Source organism: Chelonoidis abingdonii, chromosome 11, assembly GCF_003597395.2.
Source record: "Chelonoidis abingdonii isolate Lonesome George chromosome 11, CheloAbing_2.0, whole genome shotgun sequence".
Classification (NCBI taxonomy): domain Eukaryota; kingdom Metazoa; phylum Chordata; order Testudines; family Testudinidae; genus Chelonoidis; species Chelonoidis abingdonii.
In genome coordinates this window covers 40928113-40948008 of record NC_133779.1, presented here as the reverse complement: position 1 = coordinate 40948008, position 19896 = coordinate 40928113, and the positions used below count along the sequence as shown (strand labels likewise).

The window sequence follows — 19896 nt, the reverse complement described above, 5'->3', positions numbered from 1 at the left end:
GCCGCAGAGATGATTTGGCTGCAGGTTCCCCCAGATGGGTGGCTGGCTCCAGCTGGTTGCTCACATAATGGGAGCCCCAGGTTGCAGCAGTGGCAGCTGGGCGATGCTGGCTCCCTGCACAAGAAGCAAAGCGGGATGGCCACTGGCTTTGCAAGGCCCATAACACCGCTGACTAATAATAAGATTCCCCTGCAAATCTGAGGCTGCCTGACAGGCCCCCAGTCTGCAAAGTGAGTGATGACCTCCAGGTCCTGCACTGAGCAGGCCCAGCTGGGACACACGCCCACTCTGCAACCAGCCACCTCTGGCTGGTGCCGCTCTCAGCCAGGCTGGGCTAGGCTGGGCAGGAGAGCTCCAGGGTGAGTGACTGATCTGGGCTGAGCTTGCTCCCAACTCCGCAAGTGGGCGCTGAGCAACGTGCTCTGGGGGGGCATGGCGCTGCTGGAGAGGCCCTATACCTTGTGTTCCTGACGATCCCAAAGGAGCAGGAGCGCGGGTCCTGCCTCCCTTCCTCATTTCCCTGCAGCTGGAACTGGCTCTCGACCCCTCCCCGCCTTCCTGCACCATTGCTGGGTGCCATTAACCAATGTCTGCGCTTCACCCCAGAGCTGCATGTTTATTTCTCTTGCACATCGTGCAGCACCTTGCACATCAATGTGCCTTGTTCTGATTAGCCAGGAAGTTCGACTGGAGACAGGCCCTGTCTGAGAGGCCCAAGAGCCGGAGAGCCAGGTACAGAGACATGAGTCCACAGCTCATTCTCAGTCAGCAGCCAAGCCTTTATTTCATGAGCTCAGTGATTACAACCAACCCCACACTGGCCAGAAGGGAGGGAGACCCCCGCGGATTTGGGGAGCTCGTTTGTGACCTCTGGCTCTGAGAGCCTCTTGCAGGTCCGTCCCAGTTGCTGTCTGGCCCTAAATCAGGGAAATGGAGACCTTGTTCAGCTCTGCTGCTAAACTCAGAGCAGAGGGACCAGGGGCTCCCTCCCGTGTCACTGGTGGTGTCCCTCGCCCGGCCATGCATGCAGCTCATGCAGGTGAAAACGAAGTGACGCACGGTGTCTCTGAGCGATGCAGCGTTGTAGCAAGAGCGGGAGACGGCACCTGGACTGCATGCATCAGGGGAGGAGAGATGACCCCAGCCACCGGGACAGGCTCTGCGCCTCAAGCAGGGAAACACACAACGAGCCGCCAGGGTGACTGAGTCCGACCCCTGGCCCTTGCCCTGTCCTGGGAGGCAGCGCGCACCTGCAGGGCAGGGGAAAGCCAAACCCCTGTCCCCTTTCCCTGTCCCCTCCCCTTTCTCTGGCTTCGCCCCCTCTCTAGATTTCTCTCTCATTTCGGAGCCCATGCTGCATGGTGTAGATTTCAGTGGTGGCTGAGGGGACTCAGCCCCTGGCAGGATGGGGCCCTATATTGCGATGCTGTGTGAATCCCCATCGGTTGCCCCAACTCCACAGAGTAGCCCCCACTTTCACAGGGGGCCCCTGGCTGGGGATCTCAGAACAGCACTGTGGGGACTGAAAAATCCACTCTTGTTTTTCTTTGCCTGAGAAGTGGGAAAAGCCCACCTGTGCTTTGATTGTTTAAGCCTGGGACAGCAGCAAGCATCAGGCAAAGAACAGTACCCCTCCCGGCGAAGCACCCACAGCCCACTTTCATAAGTCAGTGGTGAATGCCTGTTTGAGCTTAACCACGCCCGATTTGCCAGATTCCTGCTTTCCCATAGTGCCCAGCTTCATGTGCTCAGTGGCTGGGAGAGGCAGGGTAGTTCACCCTAACGATTGCAATGAGCAGGCTGGTGTGGGATGGAATCTGAGCTGTGCCACTGAGTACCATATGCCCTGTACTGTATAGAGCTAATGGGGAATCTCCTTCAGCTCAAAGTGTGTTTTCAAAGTGGGAGGGTCAGAGTTCTGTCGCTGTAAAGTTGGATCAGGTGCCTGGGCATGGCATAGTTCCTACATGGCTATGGATTTGTAACAATATTAAACTGAAGTCTGCAGATGGGATTATTCAGCCAGATGTTTTATACAGACCTCAGAGGGTTTTTGCAATACAAAAGCTTAAGTTAGAGAGTCCAGCTCTCAGCATGCCTGCTCTCCTGGCCTCTTACAGGGGAGATTCAGGGAGCATAGGCCTCTCCATACTTATTTCAAGGGCTTTGCACTGAATCTGACGCTGGGTATGTGGCGTCTGGTCCCTTAGGGAGCTTTGTCAGCATGACCAGTGCTGAGCTGTGCAGCTCCCAGCCAGCAAGGGGAGCGGCACGCCACCGCCGCCCCTCGTCTCTTCCGACACCCTCGCGCTTGCTTCTCTTCACAGCGCTGCAGGCAAGGGGAAGCTGTTGGTTTTGCTCCGGTGCCGTTAGCTAAAGCACTGACAAGAATGGGCAGGGAGGGAATGGGCCGTAAACGCCACAGGACGGTGCCATCCCAAGCAGACACTTTGCACTCATCCACCCGCTCCTCATCCAGGGCTCTCAGCTGGGCCCAGCCGCCCCCTCTGAGTTTCCATCCTCCACAGTCATCAGAGAAGCAGGGTGCAAGGTCTGTCCGGTTCGGCAGGACCCATCCTAGCGCTGCTGGTGTGCAGCACATGTGAACAGCCCCCAGCCCCAGACAGGAGCCTGGCCTTGGCATGGGGGGTCCTGGGAAAGCTGCAGGGGTGACAGCCCAGCCCTGCCCCCTCTGCAAGCAGAGAAAGGCCTAAACACTAGAGTCCAAGCATTAGCCACAGCAGCGTGAAGCCAAGAAGGAATCCGGAGGCTGGGTTAGCAAGTGGGGCAGCGGCTGCATCACAGCACGGTGGGAGCGGCCCCTACGAGTGCAGAGACTGGATGTCCATTTGCAGGAGAAAGCAAGTGAATTGAAGCTGGCATGGTCCCCCCTCCAGCCCCCTTCACCTCTCTACCACAGACTCCCGCCCCAGCCTGCCACGCCGTGGGACCAGCCCCACCTGCTATGGAAAGGGGTAAGGGTGGGGAGTTCCCTTCTGTTTCCTGTGATGCTGTTACCAAGAAATGCCAGATTCCTCGGGCTCAGCAGCCAGTCCCACGGTCCTGGCTCACAGCCGGCTCCAGGTGAGAAGGGACGGCTGGCGGGGTGTGGGGGGTAGTTATTATGGTAGCAGCTCTCCAGCTGCGGTGTTTGTCTGATGGTTGCACAAGTGGTTCTGTCCCCGGCAGAGCAACCGTGGCTGCCTCTTACACCTGGAGAGGCCTCCACTTGCCCGGCTCCTTGCTGCCTTTCTTGGGGGACCCCTCGCTGCCCTTTCTGTAGCAGTAGACCCCAAAGAGCTTGTACTTCTTGTCTGGGAAGCCCAAGTTGCGGACGCCAGGCTCCTGGCCCCCGCAGCGTGCCCGGGGGTTGACGATGGGATAGCGGACGCTGCCGTCCTCCACCCAGCCCGCCTCACATCTGTCCAGCAGCTGGATCTTCCAGGCAGCGTAGAGCTGCCCCACCTTAGCCACCTTGGCCCCGTTCTTCTTGCAGGCCTGGAGGGCCTCGGGGTAGCTCAGCTTGCGGTAGGTCTTCAGGAAGTAGACTTTTCCTGGCGAGGGAAGAGAAGGAGCCGGGTTAAAGGGATGGAGCTTTCTCTCCCAGCTACCAAGCCCAGGCCCAAGACTGGCCATGCCGGGACTGAGGCATCAGTCACACACCGTGGCCAGGATCTAAGCCCATAAGGCTTGGCACCCACAACTCTCATTGGCTTCTGGGGGAACCCCAGGTGCCCAGCACCTCCGTAGATCATGCCTGTAACTGATGGGAGGGGTCCCCACCATGGGACCCTGCCATTGTCACCATGGCATGAACCGTGAGTGCAGCCAGGAGGGACTAGTTACACGTCCAGCTCCAGGATCGGCCTCTCCATGACCAGAGATGCCAGGGGGAGTCTCAGACCTAGCAGGGGGACACGGACTCTCAAGGGGCTTGAATGGCCCCAGCCAGCATTTGTTGGAAGGAAGGAAGCAAGCAAGGGAAGGTGCCGTGCTGGGCCATGTCCAGGTAGTGACTGGCCCCCATTAGCCATGGGGCTCAGAGACCGGGAGGGAGCTGAATTTATGGCTTGGTTGCCAACATCCCCTGAGCTGGGGGCCAGGGCAGAGCTCCAGCCCCACCGGGATGTTGGGTCAGGATCTCTCCCACGCCCCCTGGGCCCATGAGCTGTAGACGCTGGGCAGCACAAGGGAGCCGTTTGGTCCGAGAGGCCCCCAGGATGGATCTGTGTCCCCTTTGCAGCCATGAATCCCAAGCCTGGTCCCCTCTCTGCCCTACAGGACCCTGGTGTAGCTTGGATCCCCCCAGCTTTGGGATCCAGCCGTGCCACACAACCTCGTCCCATCCGTCTGTCCAAGGGCAAACCTGCAAAGGTGCCCGACCAGTCCTAGCTGGCTGGGAGGGGCACAGAGGCAGGGCTGGGCCTTCATCAGTCAGAGGTGGGGAGCAGGGGGAACTGAGCCAGACTGGCTGCGGAGGAATAAAAGCAGCTCCTGGAAATTAATTCCTAGACACATCAAGATTGATGGGGGCTGCAGCACTGCGGCCAGTGATGAGTCCCCGTAGCTATTACAGCTGCTATTTATCCTGCCTTTCATGATTAAATAAACATCTGCAGAGTCCCCCCTCCCGCACCTTCCTCCTTCCCTGCCCCGCCAGCCAGAGGACTGTAATTTACACACAGGGACAGCCCCTCTAGCTCAGATTTGTCTTGTGCAGCCCTGGCTTCATCCATCATCCGTGCCTCTATCTGGTGCAATTACCTGCTTCTCCTTCCCCGGTTTCTGCCCTGAGGAGGCAGGAATTACAGCACAAAGGACCTTGTCCATCGGGGAAACCTCACCTCGTTGCACTAATGCCAGTGCCCTGGGGGAGAGATTCCTCCCCCCACATCCTGCCGGGGGGGGGGGGGAGCGGGGGGCTCTGTCTGCATTGAGTCCTGCTGGGATTTGTGAGGGCTGAGAGTGGCTTCGCAAAAGGAGGGGAGGGACTGCACCTCTTGTCTCTCAGTGCCTTGGAGGGGCAGGGGTCGGGGGTTCAAAGCCTGATGAAGGGGGGTGGCTACAGGAAGGGAACAGCGGGGGCTGACCTTGGCTGAGGCTCATCAGACTCACTGCACACAGGCCAGTGAAACAGCCTTCTGGTCCCCGGCTCCAGCCTGTCACAAAGTCCCCAGTGGAGGCCCGGCTTTTCAGAGCCCGAGTGAGTGATGGAGACATGCTTCCACCACCCTAGCGCTTCGCCGGTGGCCCCTGCCATCGCGTCCAGCAGCCAAGAAACCAGCGCTAATGGGGCAGATTTATGTGGCAGCCAATGTTACGATGACAGCACGTCAAGCTGTCCCGGCAATAAAAGCCATCGTTAAAAGACAGCAAGAGACGCTTCCCTCTTAGTGGCGCCAGAGCCGGTTGAAGGTGCCCTGCATCTGTAGCGAGTCGAGAGCCCTCGGGTTTGCTTCCTCCTGCTGTTTGCCCAGCCCCAAATCCCAGCTGGGATTCCTTCCTCTGTGCAGAGAAGCAGGCCAACTATTGCCTTTAACAGAGAGAAATAGGGAGTGAAGGAGGAGGCCGGGTCTGGGGACAGCAGGCAGAGAACCGCCCAGCCAAATCCATGCTCCAGCTGCAGCCCAGGCTGGGAGCATTGGTGAGATGAGTTGAGAGGGTCTCAGCCACTTCCCGCTGCGGCTCCCTGGCACTTGAGCCCCCTCACTGGCAAGCCGAGCGGAAAGGCCAAGGGCTGAGCAGGCAACGGGGACTGAACGCCCAAAGGCAAGACAGGGGCATGGGCAGGGAGAGGCTTTTACCACCCTTTTGAGAGTAGAGAGGATTTGGGGCTTGGGGCAGCTTCCACCAGCACCATGTTCACATCCCCACTGGAGACCCCTGGGCTCTTTCTGTCATTGCTGCCGAGAGCAGGTTGCAGGGGAGGAAGGGTCTTGCCTTTCCGAAGCGCCCTGTCCAGAAGCTGAGCACTGCCTAGCTCGTATCAGCAGGGACCCCTTTGCTGTTCCTTCCTCCCTTAGGTGGCGGGGGGATGGTGGATATGAAGAATCCCCTTAGCAATAATCGCCAGTGCTTCCCGGGGCTCGGGGTGGGGGCTGAGACTCAGGCTGAGGGGCAGGCTACACCATTCAGGTGATGAGCTGCCTCAGGTCTGAGCCTATCCCCACCCCACTGCCCAGAGAGGCAGCACAATCCAATGGGTAGGTTCAATTCTGCTGACCTCAATTCTGTAAGTCACTTCCCCCTGCTCTGTGCCTCAGTTTCCCCATCTATACCATGGGACTAATGAGCCTCCCCTTTGGCAAGTGCTTTGGGGTGTCCAGAAGCACAGTACTAAATAAGGGTTGTGCATGGGGGCGCCTCAATAAGGTATCCTCCTGCCCAGGAAACCCAGTGACGCCTCCCTCCAACAACACGGCCTGGCAGGGAGCATTACCTAACAGTGCAAGCACTGGGCTAGGAACCCGCAAGCTAGAATCCTGGCTCTGCTCAAACGAGAGAGCTCAGGCCAAAAGTGGCCCCTGATTTCAGCTGCCCCCATCTTTGCAGGCACAGCTTGAGGGGTAGGATGGGGAAGGAGCTCGGGTGCCAGCTGGACACTCAGGTCCAAGTCCCAGCTCTGCCACTGACTCCCCGTGTGATCTTGGCAAGTCACGTTGACTCAGGTCCTCCATGGCTCCTAACTCCCATTGGAACTAATGCTTGGGGATGCAGGCATTCCTGGCTCCTTCTTTTAATCTGTGTCCCCCCACAGGGCTCCCCAGAGGATTCAGGGGGCCTGGGGCAAAGCAATTTTGGGGACCCCTTCCATAAAAAAAAGTTGCAATACTATAGAATACTATATTCTAGTGGGGGCCCCTGTGGGGCCCAGGGGCAAACTGCCCTACTTGCCCCCTGCCTCTGGGCAGCCCTGCTCCCACAGCAGCGGCTGTGACTCTTAAAGCCATAAAAGGCACAGGAGAGCTGTAGCCACCCAGTGTGCTGCTCACTCAAGTGCTTTAGTGCCTAATTAACTCCCAATACTCCAAGGCAATGAACCAGGCACGTTCAGCAGCCAATCGCCAGGGGTTAATGGAGAGGGAGGAACTCCACCCACCGCACCTGAGCCCAGGGTGGGGCTGCTGCAGCCAGGCTCAGAGTGTTTAAATTCCCTGGCAGTTCAGGCTGTGTGGGTCTTTGGGTGATGGACTGGGGCAGTGACTTTCAGGCTGGGGCTCCTGGGGGGCTGGAGACTGTGCCTGAGATTTCCAAAGGGGTCTGTGCTAACATTTGAAATGTTTTAGGGGTTTGCAAATGAACCAAGATTGGGGTATGGAGGAGGAGGAGGAGATGCCAAGGTCAGGCTAGGAATAAATACAATTAAAAGGTCAAAACCCAGTGAGGCCAAGGCTATTGGCCACGCTCCAGGATGGGCCATTCTCTTCCCTGATTGGGGAATGCAGTCTGCTCCTTCAGCTCTGGGTTGGGACAGAGAACAGCTGCTGCTCTGGGGGGCTGAGATTTGTGGGGGCTGGTAGGGAGAGACGCGTGGGCCTGAAGGAGAATTTCTGCTCTCTCCAGAGCAGGATGCGCATGGCCATGCTGAGAGGTGACAGCGGCACAAAGGCTGGTTGAAATGAGGAAGGCGTCTGGAAATTTCAATGACCCTTTCTCCCATTGATGAGACCTCGCTGCCGCTCAGCCAGCCCCATGCCCCTGGGGGACCTGCCATGCCACACACCAGCAGGGAGAGGAGCTGCCTCATCCCAGCAGGGGAGGGGGATCAGCTTAGGGGACAATGTTGAGCTACCGTAGCCCACACAGGAGTCAAGTTTAAGGGCTCAGGCCTTCTCTGCAAGGGAAGAAAAGAGCCTCAAACTGCAGGACAGGGAGAATGGTTGACAGCTCCAGTTGTCAGGCCCTGTGGAACTCCCTTCCACACGGGTAACACTCGTCTGGGCAGGGGCCAGAACTTCCTCAGGGGCCAGTCCCAAGCTGCAGGATGAACTCCCCCAGGAATGAGGGGCAATCCCAAACCAGCCTGGTGCCCACCACTCCAGGTGGTGCCCTGCCCTGCCTTCTCCAACCCAAATACAGCAGTGCAGACATCTAGAGATCCAAAAGCCCTCACGGTACGGGGAGGGGAGAGAGAACAAATCCCGGGTACCAGATGTGAGTCACACAGCTTAGTGCCCAGCTGGGTGGCGCTGAGACCCTAGTAGAATGGGGCACCTGAGTCGAAGCTGGGGGGTGGGGAAGAAAACATTGAGCATCAAGGCAGCCCGGCTCGTTAGGCAAAGCACAAGGCTGGGGAGTTGGCTCTCCCACAGCTGCCTGTGTGACCTTGTGTAGGTCACTTCCCCCCACACTCCCCCACACACTATGTGCCTCGGTTTCCCCCTCTGTAAAGTGACGATAATGAGCCTGAGCCACTCTGCTAAACCCAGCAAGTGCTAAGTTTTATGTTCTTGCTGAGTGTTCAGCGTGCCCCATGGCCTGCTGCGGTGCCAATGCAACTGCCCACGGATCTCAGCACTGCCTCCTAGGCCCTGCCCCCCGGGGGGAGGGGCTGTTACCATTCAGGTTGGACGTGAAGCAGAAGGCGTCGTAGCGCTCGTCGTCCTTGTGCCGGTACCCATAGGTCCTGACCCCGACAGGGGTGTCTTTGCGGCCGCACTCGTCTCGGGGCCTGGAGATGGGGTACTGCACGGAGCCATCCTCCAGCCACCCAGCGTTGCACCAGTCCATGCCCTCCAGCCAGGCCTTGTGCAGCTGGTCGTAGGAGGCCAGGATGCCATCCTGGGCCAGACACGCCTCCTGGGCCTCATGGTAGTTGAGGGTGTAGCGGCCGAGGCGCGGGTGGTACGGGAAGATCACTCCTACAGGGACACGCAAGCAGAGCAAGGCGCTGGCTGGGGGTCTTACAGCAATCGCCGAATGGGGAGCTGCGCAGGGTGGGGGAAGGGCCGTTGGCTCTCAGGCTTCAGGGCCCTAGCTGGGCATTGCAGGGGTCAGGAAGGGATTTCTCCCCCCACCTCCTCAAGCACATTACTTTACAATTGCTCAAGTGTATTATGGGTTACCCCCCTCCACCTTCCTCTGAAGCATCAGTTACTGGCCACTGCTGGAGGAGGGACGCTGGGCTAGAGGGACCCATGGTCTGCTCCAGGGGCCACACGGGAAGCCTGGCCTCCTGCCTCCTGGTCCTGTGAGCCAACCTCCAGCCCACACTTCCTACCTCTCATCACCCCTCCCGTCTCCTCTCACCAGTAGCCTCCACTCCCCTCCTAGAGCTGGATATAGAGCCCAGGAGGCCTGGCTCCCTGACCTCTGCTCTAGTCACTTGACCACATTCTCCTCCCAGTGCACAGCTGTCCCCTGAACCGGCTCTAACCCCCGGGGAGACCTGCCCCCCTGTGCACAATAGGAACCACCTGAACTTTCATCCAAAGCTTGAGCCTAATACCAGCTGCCACTAGCCATGGGGCTGCTGTCCAGGTGGCAGGCACAGCGCAGGTGATGGGACTTCTCTGCCCTGGCAGCTGCTGGGTTTTTCCCTGGCATGGGCACGTAACGCTTGCTTTTGAAAAGAAAGCAGGACAAGGTGAGCTGCAAGGCAGCTTCCTGGCACCGCAGCTGGGAGTGACGGATGCAGCTCTCAGCCCTGCCACCCCAGGCACCAGCTCCTCCACCACCTTGCCAGGAGCCGGTGTCTGGGTTCTGCCAGGCCGCAGAGTGAGGTGATAGAGAGGTGTGCTCCAAGGGCACCTCTCCAGCAGTTGCGTGCTGTCCTCCCACGCTCATTCAGATCACCCTCCCACCAATGCAGGATTACCCGCCTGAAGCTACATGGATGCGCTCTGAGGAAAGCAAACCCAGTGTGAGGCAGTGATTACAGCAGGACAGAAGGGAGTCTGGCCGCCTGGGGGCAGTGAAATCTAGTGGTTAGAGCAAAGGACAGGGAAGTCAGGATTCCTGGCTGTGTCATTCTCTCTGACTTTGGCCAAGTCATGTATCTCTCCGGCTGGCTGGCTGCAAAGACAGGGTGACTCCTCCCTCCCCAGGCTAAGGGATTGTTTGCAAAAATGCTTTGAGAACCTCAGACAAAAGGTGTCTGCTAATGACCGCGCCTGGACATGTGTCTCCACTCAGGGTTCTGACTGCATGGACATGACACTAGGACCTTGTCTGCGCTACAGGTGATTTCAGTATAACTTACCTCAGTCAGGAGTGTGAATAATCCACAGCCCTGAGTGATGAAAGTTACACCTGCCGGAGTGCCAGTGTAGACAGCACAAAACCAGTCTCTAAGGCATGCCTGCGCTAGCAAGCTCACAGCGGCACTGCTGCACCAGTACATTCATTTTGCTGACATGAGTGGTAGTGCAGACATGGCCTAAGTGGGTGTGCACTGTTGTTTTGTCTCTGTATGGTAGCCGGGCACGGCAGGCCAGGATTTACGAACATGTGTTGGGTAGTCAGGCCATGTGTGCATGCAAAAGTGTGCACATAAAACTGGGTGTGCAATGCAGCCTGGGACTTGCAGGCCGCCTGCTAGTGTCTCTGGGATTCCCTTTACCTTCCAGATCCAGCTTCACCATGCCTGTGTCGTCCTCCAGCTGATTGGTGACCTCGCACTCATATCGCCCGTAATCCTGCAGGGTGACGTTGCGGATGATGAGGGAGGCGTCCCCTGCCCCGTCCTCCTGCAGTGCCGTGCGCCCCCGGTAGCTCCCAAAGGCTCTGCGCTCCTTCCCCATGGCCACAAAGACGTCCACGAAAGACATCGGGTCCATCACTTTGGTCCACTTGAGGCGGATCTCAGCGGGGTCGTGGGCTGACACGTCATAGTGGTACCGGCAGGGGAGGGTGATGGTCCCGCCCCGGTGGGTGACCACCTTCCCTGGCGCGGTCTGGACGACCACGGCCCCGCTCTCATCCTCTGCACACAGACACAAAGACTAGTGGTGGCTTTGGGGGGGGGGGGACACACCCCTCCTCCAGCCAGCACACCATCCCCTGCCTTGCCCTGCCACACCAAACCACAAACCAACCAGGATGGTCCGACTGGTTTTTTCCATCTCAGCCTCTCAGGTTGCTTGGAAATGAGAAAGTCGCTGCTTCTCCATGTCACGTGACGACACTAACACGCATGTTATGAGCCGTCTGCCCTAGGATGGGCAGTGGCGCTGGGGGAACGTTATGATGTGACGTCTAAACGTTCATGGAGGGTGTCCATCTGTCACACGGCCAGTCCTTAGAGAGGTGGCCAGAGACAAATGGACCCAACCTTAGGAAAAGCTTGTGTCCAATTGTCAGCGATTCAGCTCCTTGCTGGATGCTGGGAGTGGTGGCTTTTGGAAGCAGGAATCCACCCCTGTGGATGAGCCTCAAATTTCTAGAGAGAGGAAATAAACCTTCCTTTTTATTGGGGAAGAAAACAAGGTGATTCATGTTCCCTTGGCTGCTCATCTGGGTCTCTCTGACTCCACTTCTTTCTGCATCACGCTCCCTCCCTCACCGGCTGGGCTTGGCTGTACTAGGAAATTGCACCCGTTTAACTAAATTAATATTAAATGTCACTGAATGGAGCTAAAGAGAGAGAGACCAGATTGAAACTGATTGGAATGCATCTGCATTAGGGGCTTGACGAAGGCACCTGGGCTTGTGCTGCAGGCAGCAGGCTCCGATTCCAGAAATCTGGGTCCATTTCCCAGCTATGCCACAGACTCCGTGTGTGACCTTGGCCAAGGCCCTTAAGGCCCTTGTGCCTCAGAACCCACACCTTTTGTCTGTTTAGACTGTCAACAATTTGGGGCAAGGCCTGTCTCTCACTGTCTGTACAGCACCAAGCACCAGGGCTGCCCAGTCTTTGCTGAGGCCTCTTTAGCTCATTGTAGTATAACAGCCTACTTATAGTAGCTGTTGATGGAGTCACTCTCCTAGCTCAGGAGACAGAGATGTGTGCTGAAGGCCTGGGTTCAAACCTTGCTGATGCCCTATGGTAGGGACTGGGAATTTATTAACCCTTCTGGACCTGCTACGATCCTGGCAGCACAAAGGAGAAATCAGGGTGAGGGGGAGCGAGAGGGACCCCGTCTGAGAGGCTGAACAAAGGCACTGCTTGCCAGAGGCCTCAATCCTATTGACAAAGCAGCATCCCCATAATAACATGGAGGGAAGGTGCTCACTCCCAGTGGTGGAGCCTGTCACACAGCAGAGCCAGGGTGGCCGGGCACGTTAACGCCACTTCCCTCCCAGGAGTCATTCGTGCAGGCAGGTCATTCCCAATCAGGGTCCCACAGGCTGTGGGTTCAGACAGTGGACTTGCACCACAGATTCAATGCCCAGCTAATGCAGTCCCAAGCTGGGTCCCGGCTCTGCCAACAGAATGGGAGTGGGGCAAAAACCTGCCCAAGAACCATTATTACCAGGGTCACACTGTATAGGAAGGGTCCAGTTATAAATAGTTTGTCAAGGGTTTATAACAGAGCAGTAGATGCTTTAATATATGGTTAAGGGATTGTTCTTAGAGTCCAACAGGTCAATACCTTACTTGGAACCATAGTTTACAGCCAGCTATAACACAACAAAGGGTGTGCTCACAACCAGAAATGGCTGGAAAACGAGTTTCAATTTCATGAAAAAATTTGAGATAAAAAAATAAAAAATTCAGCTCAAATTGGGATCAAAAGCCAAAATTTTGAATTTTTGCATTAAATTAACTTTTTAAAAAATTCATTTTTGGTCAGTTGAAACATTTCCTTTTGTTTTTGACCGTTTTTTAATTATTACTTTTAATATGTGCTTGTTGTTTAACTTGCACAAAAAGTCACATTGAAATGGCAAATCAAAACTTCCTCTTTTGAAAATATCGATAGTTTGAGAGCAGGTTTTTTAAAAAAAAACATTCAAACAGAAACTTTGTCAGAATGAAAAAATTTCATGGGAAAATCTGATTTCATCAAAACAACATTTTCCAAAGGAAAAACGGTTTGACAAAAAAAATAAAATTGACCAGTTCTTAGAATCACCTGTACCAGCCAACTGCCCCTCCCACTGTCACGCAAAGCACCTGCTGGGTGGGTGATATTCTTATAACATCTCACGTTCCTGTATGAACCCTTTATAAACACAACCTTCCTATAAAGTGAGAGCAGTAGCTGTAGCCAAGCGGTCCCTAGAGACCTCAGCTGGCCTGTTGTGTAGGAGACAAAGGCTGCACAGACACAGCGAGACACTCCCTGCCCCCAGACATGTTACAGACTAAATACATAAAGAGTGGGAGGGGAAACAGAGGCACCAAGCAGGGAAGTGACTTGCTAAGGTCTCGCAGTAGGTCTGGAATAGAACCTGGGTCTCCCACAGCCCAGCCCAAGAAGCACTAGACAATCACTCTGTCTGTTTACCAGGAAAGGGTCTTATACACTTTTGCAGGTGAAAATCAAATCTACCTGCGGGGTGGTGGGTGCAGAGCCCCCCACTACCCTCCCTGGCCTCCTATCTCATCCTGAGGGGGAGAGTGAGCGATGCCCTTAGAGTTAAAGATGAGCTGGAGCAGGGGGGTAGTGCTGGGCGCTGGCACTCCAGGATTGTATTCCCAGTTCTGCTGCTGACTGGCCATGTGACTCTGCTCAGTGCCTCAGTCTCCCCATTTGGTGCCTTGGGGAATAGGTTTGGGTGATATTTCCATGGCAACAGTTCCCCATGTCTCTGGGCTGGAACCAGTCCTGTGTGGATCGTTTTTTGTTCCGCTCCCCCTGAGGTGACTATTCCCTTGGGGTGGGCGCACCTGAGACCTCCTTAGTGAGCAAAGAGGGGAGGATAGACCCATCTGGTGGGAGCTGGGTGAGCCAGTGCCTCACTCACCTGACACTTGGACGACCTTCTTGCGCCCCCTCTCGCTGAGCGCCGGCGGGGAGGAGAGGACAGCGATGAGAAGCAGCAGGGTGGCTGCATGGAACATGGGCTGCGTCTTGCAGAGAGAAGGGAAACATTCACCCCTGGCTGCCAGAGCTGGCTCAGAGCTCCCATGCCCTTAGAGAGACCAGTGCCCCCTCCAGGCCTGCCCCAGAGCCCCCAGTGCCTATGCAGGGTTGAAGAGCAAAAGGAGCGTGGAATTTTCATTGGCTGACCCTCGTGCAAAGAGATATTGGACAGTGACATCAAACTCCCCAGCTGCCCACAGGGACTCGTTCAGGCAGAACCAGCCCCAGGCCAAAGCACCCAGGACAGTGACTTTCCTGGCATCGAGTGTGAGTGACCCGGTACGCAGCGGGGATGGGGGCAGAGACTGGAGGTGAGTGCAAGAGAGCGAGGGAGGGTGGAGATTACCAGAGTACGAGAGACAGACAGCAGAGAGGTACAGATGCCAAGGGACTGACAGATGCAGAAACTGAAGAATGGATGGATGGATAGATAGATGATATGGCCATGGATGGATGGAGAGAGAGAGAGAGGGATGTTTGTAAAGTGCCTTAAGACCATGCAGGTGGGCACGGCTCTCCCTCTGACTCGGTTTAAGTGTCACCAGAGGCACAGACAGAGCCCTCTGACATCCATGTGAGCAGCTCATACACAGCCGCTCCCATCAGCAGGTGGGTACCGCTACGGGGCGGGCTCCACCCAGCTGGACACATGGCTTCCAGCCACGCCTGCAGGGGGTCCCAGCGTCCCAAGTTACTGTTTAGATTTCGGTTGGGCTCGCAGCGTGCTGGGCTGTCCCCATGCGCATGGGATCACAGCTAGCTCCCAGCCAGTGCCCTACAGTGACAACCGAATCCCACTGCCGGACTGGCCCGTCGCCAGCCCTGCGTCACCGGGGATGCCCACACCCGGGAAAGGAGATCCCATCTCCTCACTGCCTCCAGCTCAGAGCACCATACACCATTACACTGGCTGATTAAAGCAAATTGAATCAAGAGCAGGTGATGAAATTGGCTCTAATGCCCTTATTACGTGCCCTGCTGAGCAGGGAGGGGCTCAACTTTTGCTCAAAAATATTATTTCTGAAGCCGGTTAATTGCACTGGGTGAGGGAAATCTGCCCAACTGGCGCCTCCACCGAACTGGGCTGTCTGCTCCACCCCAGGGAGGCTGCGCCACGGGGCTCTCTGGGCCCCCAATCCCCCCTTTGCTCTGAGCATCTATGCAGGCTTCTCCTCAGAATGAGGATGTGGCTGGCAGGATGGAAGCTGGAGTCTGTGTGTGAGACACAGCCAGTCAGCTGCCTCCAAGCTCAGAAGTTCATGTTCCACCTCCCAGCCAGCATGGGCCATGACCACACCCTGGCTACACAGACATTCATCAGTTCCTAGATCCCAAGGCCAAAAGGCACCATTGTGATCATCTCGTCTGATCCCATGTATAACACAGGTCAGAGACCTGCCCCAAAGTAATTCCTAGAGCAGATCTGTTAGAAAAACATCCCATCTTGACATCAAAATTGTCAGTGATGGAGAATCCCCCACACCCCTCGGTAAACTGTCCCAATGCCGTAATTCCCGTATTCCTGTGTCCCATTCAGATGGGAAATGTTTAAGTGAGGGTGATGATTAACCACTGGCTCCACTATGGGGGTCCATCCAGGCCAATGTCCTGTCACCAGCAGCTTCAGTAAAAGCCCTGCAGTGACGGGGCAACCGGTTTCCAGGGAAAGTCCTCTCCTGACCCCCATGCTAGAGGGCAGTGAATGGCCTGAAACAGGAGGGTTTAAAGCCAATCCCAAACTCTTGTTGTTTTGTAATCCTTGCTATTATAAGTCAGCTGATGCCTTCAGTCCTCACCCCCAGCCCCCTGCTATCCTAGCCCTGGACTCCCCTCTCCCTCCTCCCCCCAGCTCTTCCAGTGCCCCTCAATCCTGACTGCAGCCTCCTGCCCCTGCTATCCTAGCCCTGGACTCCCCTCTCCCTCCTCCCCCCAGCTCTTCCAGTGCCCCTCAATCCTGACTGCAGCCTCCTGCTATCCCAGCTCTGGGCTCCCACACACACCCCTCAGTCCTAACCCACAGCCCCCTGCTTTTCCAGCCCTGGCCATCGGAGCACTGAGTGTTCAGAGTCCAGGCTAGAACCCAGCTGTCCTCTGACCACTAGGCCCTGCTGGATACAGACAGTGGCTGGCTAGCTGGCCAGCAGTTCCTGGGACCAGAACTCCTCAGAATTGCTCTCATTTCCCTCCTCCCAAGAAGCCGGGCTACAGTGGATGCCCCCCTCCTCCCCCCACAAAAACCCAGCACAGCTGGAGAACATTGTTGGCCATTCCCAATTCCTCCCTCTGGCCCAGTATAATGTTGGGATGCTGCTGCTGCCACCTATAGGGGAGAGGGAGTGGTGCACTCACTGTCTCCTTCCTCATGGGGGGGGGGGGTTCAAAGGGAGGGGGAAGGGGCAGGTGCCCAGGTCCCAGCCCCCAACTTGCCCTGTGGCTGCCAAGGCAGAATCCTGCCTCCCAGCAGTGAACCTGCTGGGCACAGAAGACGGGACAAGCTTTGGCGTGGAAGAGGAGGCCGACTCTTGCTGAACATGGCCGGTAGGAATGGTCCATCCTTAGGATGGCCACTGCCCCTGGGGAGCAGCCTTGGGTCCCTCCAACTGTGTGGGAAGAGGCCATGCCAAGGGGCAGCGATTCCCAGTCACTTGCACCTGTACGATGGGCATGCTACGTGGCTGTGGAACGCTGGCGAGTCCGGCCGCTTGGCCCGGGGTCAATGCCAGCCCCCAGGCAGCAGAGCCGAGCACTGGCCTTGGGGGCAGAGTGGGGCAACTTTGCTGACACACAAACATCCCCTCCAGGCTGGAACCTGCAGCTCAGCTGCATCTCTCTCCTTGGCAACAAGAGCCAAGGCGTCTGCAGTGCCCCTCAGAAAGAAGGTCCCCCACCTGGGACTACAAAGCCATGGGGGCTGCAGGCACAAAGAGAGGGCTTAATACATTTTCTTCTTCTTCTTTTTCTCTTTCCTTTCTAGGGAAACAGCTCCCCACCCTACACCATCCCCTCCCCGGGCCCTCTGGGACCAAGGTCTGGGGCAGCATCCCACCAGGAGCTGTAGGTGTTTAGTTTGGATGAGAGCTGGACAGATGGCAGAGTGTGATGGTGGGGTGGTGCCTGTGATGATGGGGGAAGGGCTCAGCAGCCCTGGGGGTCCCTTCCAGTTTATGGCTTATGTTCCCAAAGCTTCAGGGTTTCCACCGACCACTGGCAGGGGTCAGGGAGCGTCATCCCCCACCACATGTGTTCTGGGAGGGGTTTTTAATCTCCTTCCTCTGAAGCATCAGGGATGGGCCTGGCTGGAGGTGGGATGCTGGGTGAGGAAGACAAGGTGGCACCGAGTATTCTCTCTCTCAGGCCCAGGTTTGCCCACTTGGTGAGGCAGGGTCTAACTGGTCACCAGGTGTGGGGTTGGGCAGGAATTTTCCCCAGGTCAGAGTGTCAGGGACCTGGAGGGGAGGATTTACCTTCCTCTGCAGTATGGGGTGCGGGTCACTTGCCTGGATTATCTGGGTGTATCTCACCTAACCATTTCCCTGCCATTGTGGGGATGGGGGGCCACTGGCGCACCTGGGTCCCTCCTGTTCAGTGCCACCCAGAGGCCTAGTCCCCTGGAGGTCTAAGGCCAGGGTAGTGGGGGCGGCCTGTGGGGTACTGGGATGGAGAATCATGCGGGTCCCTTCCCGCCTGGCTCTGGGGTTCTAGCAATGGGAAGGGCCGAGGGTCACGCTGCAGACCCTGGGGGGCTGGGGCAGGCTGTAAGTTCCTGGCACAAAGCCAGCTCTGGCTCCTGGGGCAGATCTGGGGCTGGCTGCTGCTCTGGGCCCAACGAGTTTGGTGGGTCTCAGCCCCAGGACAGTCTCAGCAGAGGCCAGGATGGCGTGGTGCCCGGCTGGGCATGCAGCGTGGCCGTGGGGTGCAGGGCAGCGGCTGTCCCTCTGGCTCCGCTACCACCCCCCCCCCCACACACACACACCCCCCCTCCGCAGCGGCTGACAGGGAGGTCCTGGCCCCCGGCCCCGCCGGGACAGCTCGGCCCAAGGCTCTGCAGTGCAGCGGATGGCGGAGCTGGGAGCTGCGCGCCCCGGGGTACCCGGCAGGCCCCGATCCGCCGGGGGTCGGTGCGCCTATGCACCAGCTGAATCCAGAGGCGGCCGCCTGGCAGAGGAGCCCCGGGTTCCCGCAGTGGCTCCACCGGCAGCCCCCGGAGCTCCGGGGGGGGATCCTCCCTCGCTGCCCGGACCCCAACTGCAGATCGGTGGGGGGGGGCGAGTCCTGCTCTCTGCCCCCCTCCCCGACTCCGCGGACCGCGCCCAGCCCAAGGTGACCCTGCGGGGCGCACTCACCATCGTCCCGGGGCAGGGCGCGCAGGGTCCGGGCCAGGGCAGCGCCCGGCTGGCGCAGGTGGGCTGGGTGCATCCGAGGGGCCCGCGGGCTTGGCTCCTTCCCCAGCCCGGTCTGCGAAGGGGGCGCCGGGTCCCTGCTCAGAGAGAAAGTTCCGCAGGGAGGCGAGGAGCGGGGCCGTGGGGGCGGGGGGGACGGGACTGGAGCCTCTGCAGTTACTGGCTGCGGATGGGCTGGGGGTGGGAGAGAGACTTGGGAAGGAGAAAGGAGCCGGGCTCGAGCACTGCCGGGAGCTGGCAGCCGGGGCTGTGCCGCAGACAGCAGGATGCTCTGCCCGTGGGGTGGGTCTGCTACAGTGAGATCCCCGCCACATCAGAGCCCCTCGTGCCAGGCGCCTGGAGGACCCCCCCCCCACATCAGAGCCCCTCGTGCCAGGCGCCTGGAGGACCCCCCCCACATCAGAGCCCCTCGTGCCAGGCGCCTGGACACCCCCACCCATATCAGAGCCCTCGTGCCAGGTGCCTGGAGACCCCCACCCACATCAGAGCCCCTCGTGCCAGGCGCCTGGACACCCCCACCCACATCAGAGCTCCTCGTGCCAGGCGCCTGGACACCCCCACCCACATCAGAGCCCCTCGTGCCAGGCGCCTGGACACCCCCACCCACATCAGAGCTCCTCATGCCAGGCACCTGGACAGCCCCACCCACATCAGAGCCCCTCATGCCAGGCCCTACACAGACCCCCCCCCCCAGATCAGTGTCCCTCATGCCAGGTGCTTTGCAGACCCTGTAGGAGACAGTCCCTGCCCCCAGAGCCCACAGTCTGAATGCACCAGGCAGACAAAGGAAGGATCATTCACCCCATGTTTCAGCTGCAGAACTGAGACCCAGTGACTCGCCCAGGATCACCCAGCGAGTCAGTATCAGAGCTGGGCATTAAACCCAGAGCTCCTGAACCCTGGCCCAGAGCCCTTAACCACAAGCCCCCTGGGCTCCATCTTCTTTCCCCAGGGCTCCCTCCTCCCAGACTCACCCTGGGCAGACCTCAGCATCTCTCTGCAGCACGGGCCTCCCTGCCCAGACCAGCAGGCCCAGGTTCCCCAACCCACCTGCCGGGGGCGTGTGGGTACAAAGCAATTGCCCTCCTGCGCTGTAGGCAGAGCAGGTGCATGCTGTTCTGGGCTGTGGCCGCTAGGGGGCAGCAGGAGGCTGGTGGGGTACCTGTAACCTGCAAGGGGTCCCGAGCCCTGCCCCCCCCCCCCCCCCGCCTCATGCTGAGATGACCCCCGCTGCCTGGCCGGTGGGGCAAGGGGAGCTGGCTGAGGGCATGATCCCCTCACTGATCACGGTGTCTCAAGAGCCCCCCCACACACACACTTCTGCCAAGGCTGCGGCACTGGTGGGGCAGGGCCATGCTGCATGGCACTGCCATCATTGCAGGGGCTAGAGCAGGGGGCTGGGAGTCAGGCCACCTGGGCTCTATCCTTGTCTCTGGGGGGTGCCACAGGGAGACGGGTATCAGTGGTACCAGCAGAAGGAGCTAATGAGCAGCAGGCCAAGGCTGCATTTCGCCTTGAGCGTGGGC

General features: G+C 58.1%; 1 protein-coding gene across 1 annotated transcript; it reads right to left on the bottom strand.

The window, feature by feature from the left end:
* Window positions 1-1024: 1024 nt before the first annotated feature.
* On the bottom strand, window positions 1025-18475 carry HAPLN4 (hyaluronan and proteoglycan link protein 4). The gene is made up of 5 exons (XM_032799801.2): window positions 18314-18475; window positions 13852-13957; window positions 10562-10924; window positions 8559-8861; window positions 1025-3554 (listed from the first exon to the last, which is right to left on the bottom strand). The coding sequence occupies exons 1-5, from the start codon at window positions 18314-18316 to the stop codon at window positions 3208-3210; spliced, it is 1122 nt and encodes a 373-aa protein (XP_032655692.1). The 5' UTR covers window positions 18317-18475; the 3' UTR covers window positions 1025-3207.
* Between the last annotated feature and the right edge of the window lie 1421 nt (window positions 18476-19896).

Excerpts from the sequence above, each read along its gene's own strand:
- HAPLN4 (XM_032799801.2), bottom strand. Across the intron at positions 10,925-13,851 it reads GAAGGTCGTCCAAGTGTCAG|AGGATGAGAGCGGGGCCGTG; the intron begins GTGAGTGAGGCA and ends GTCTGTGTGCAG. Across the intron at positions 8,862-10,561 it reads GGTGAAGCTGGATCTGGAAG|GAGTGATCTTCCCGTACCAC; the intron begins GTAAAGGGAATC and ends GTGTCCCTGTAG.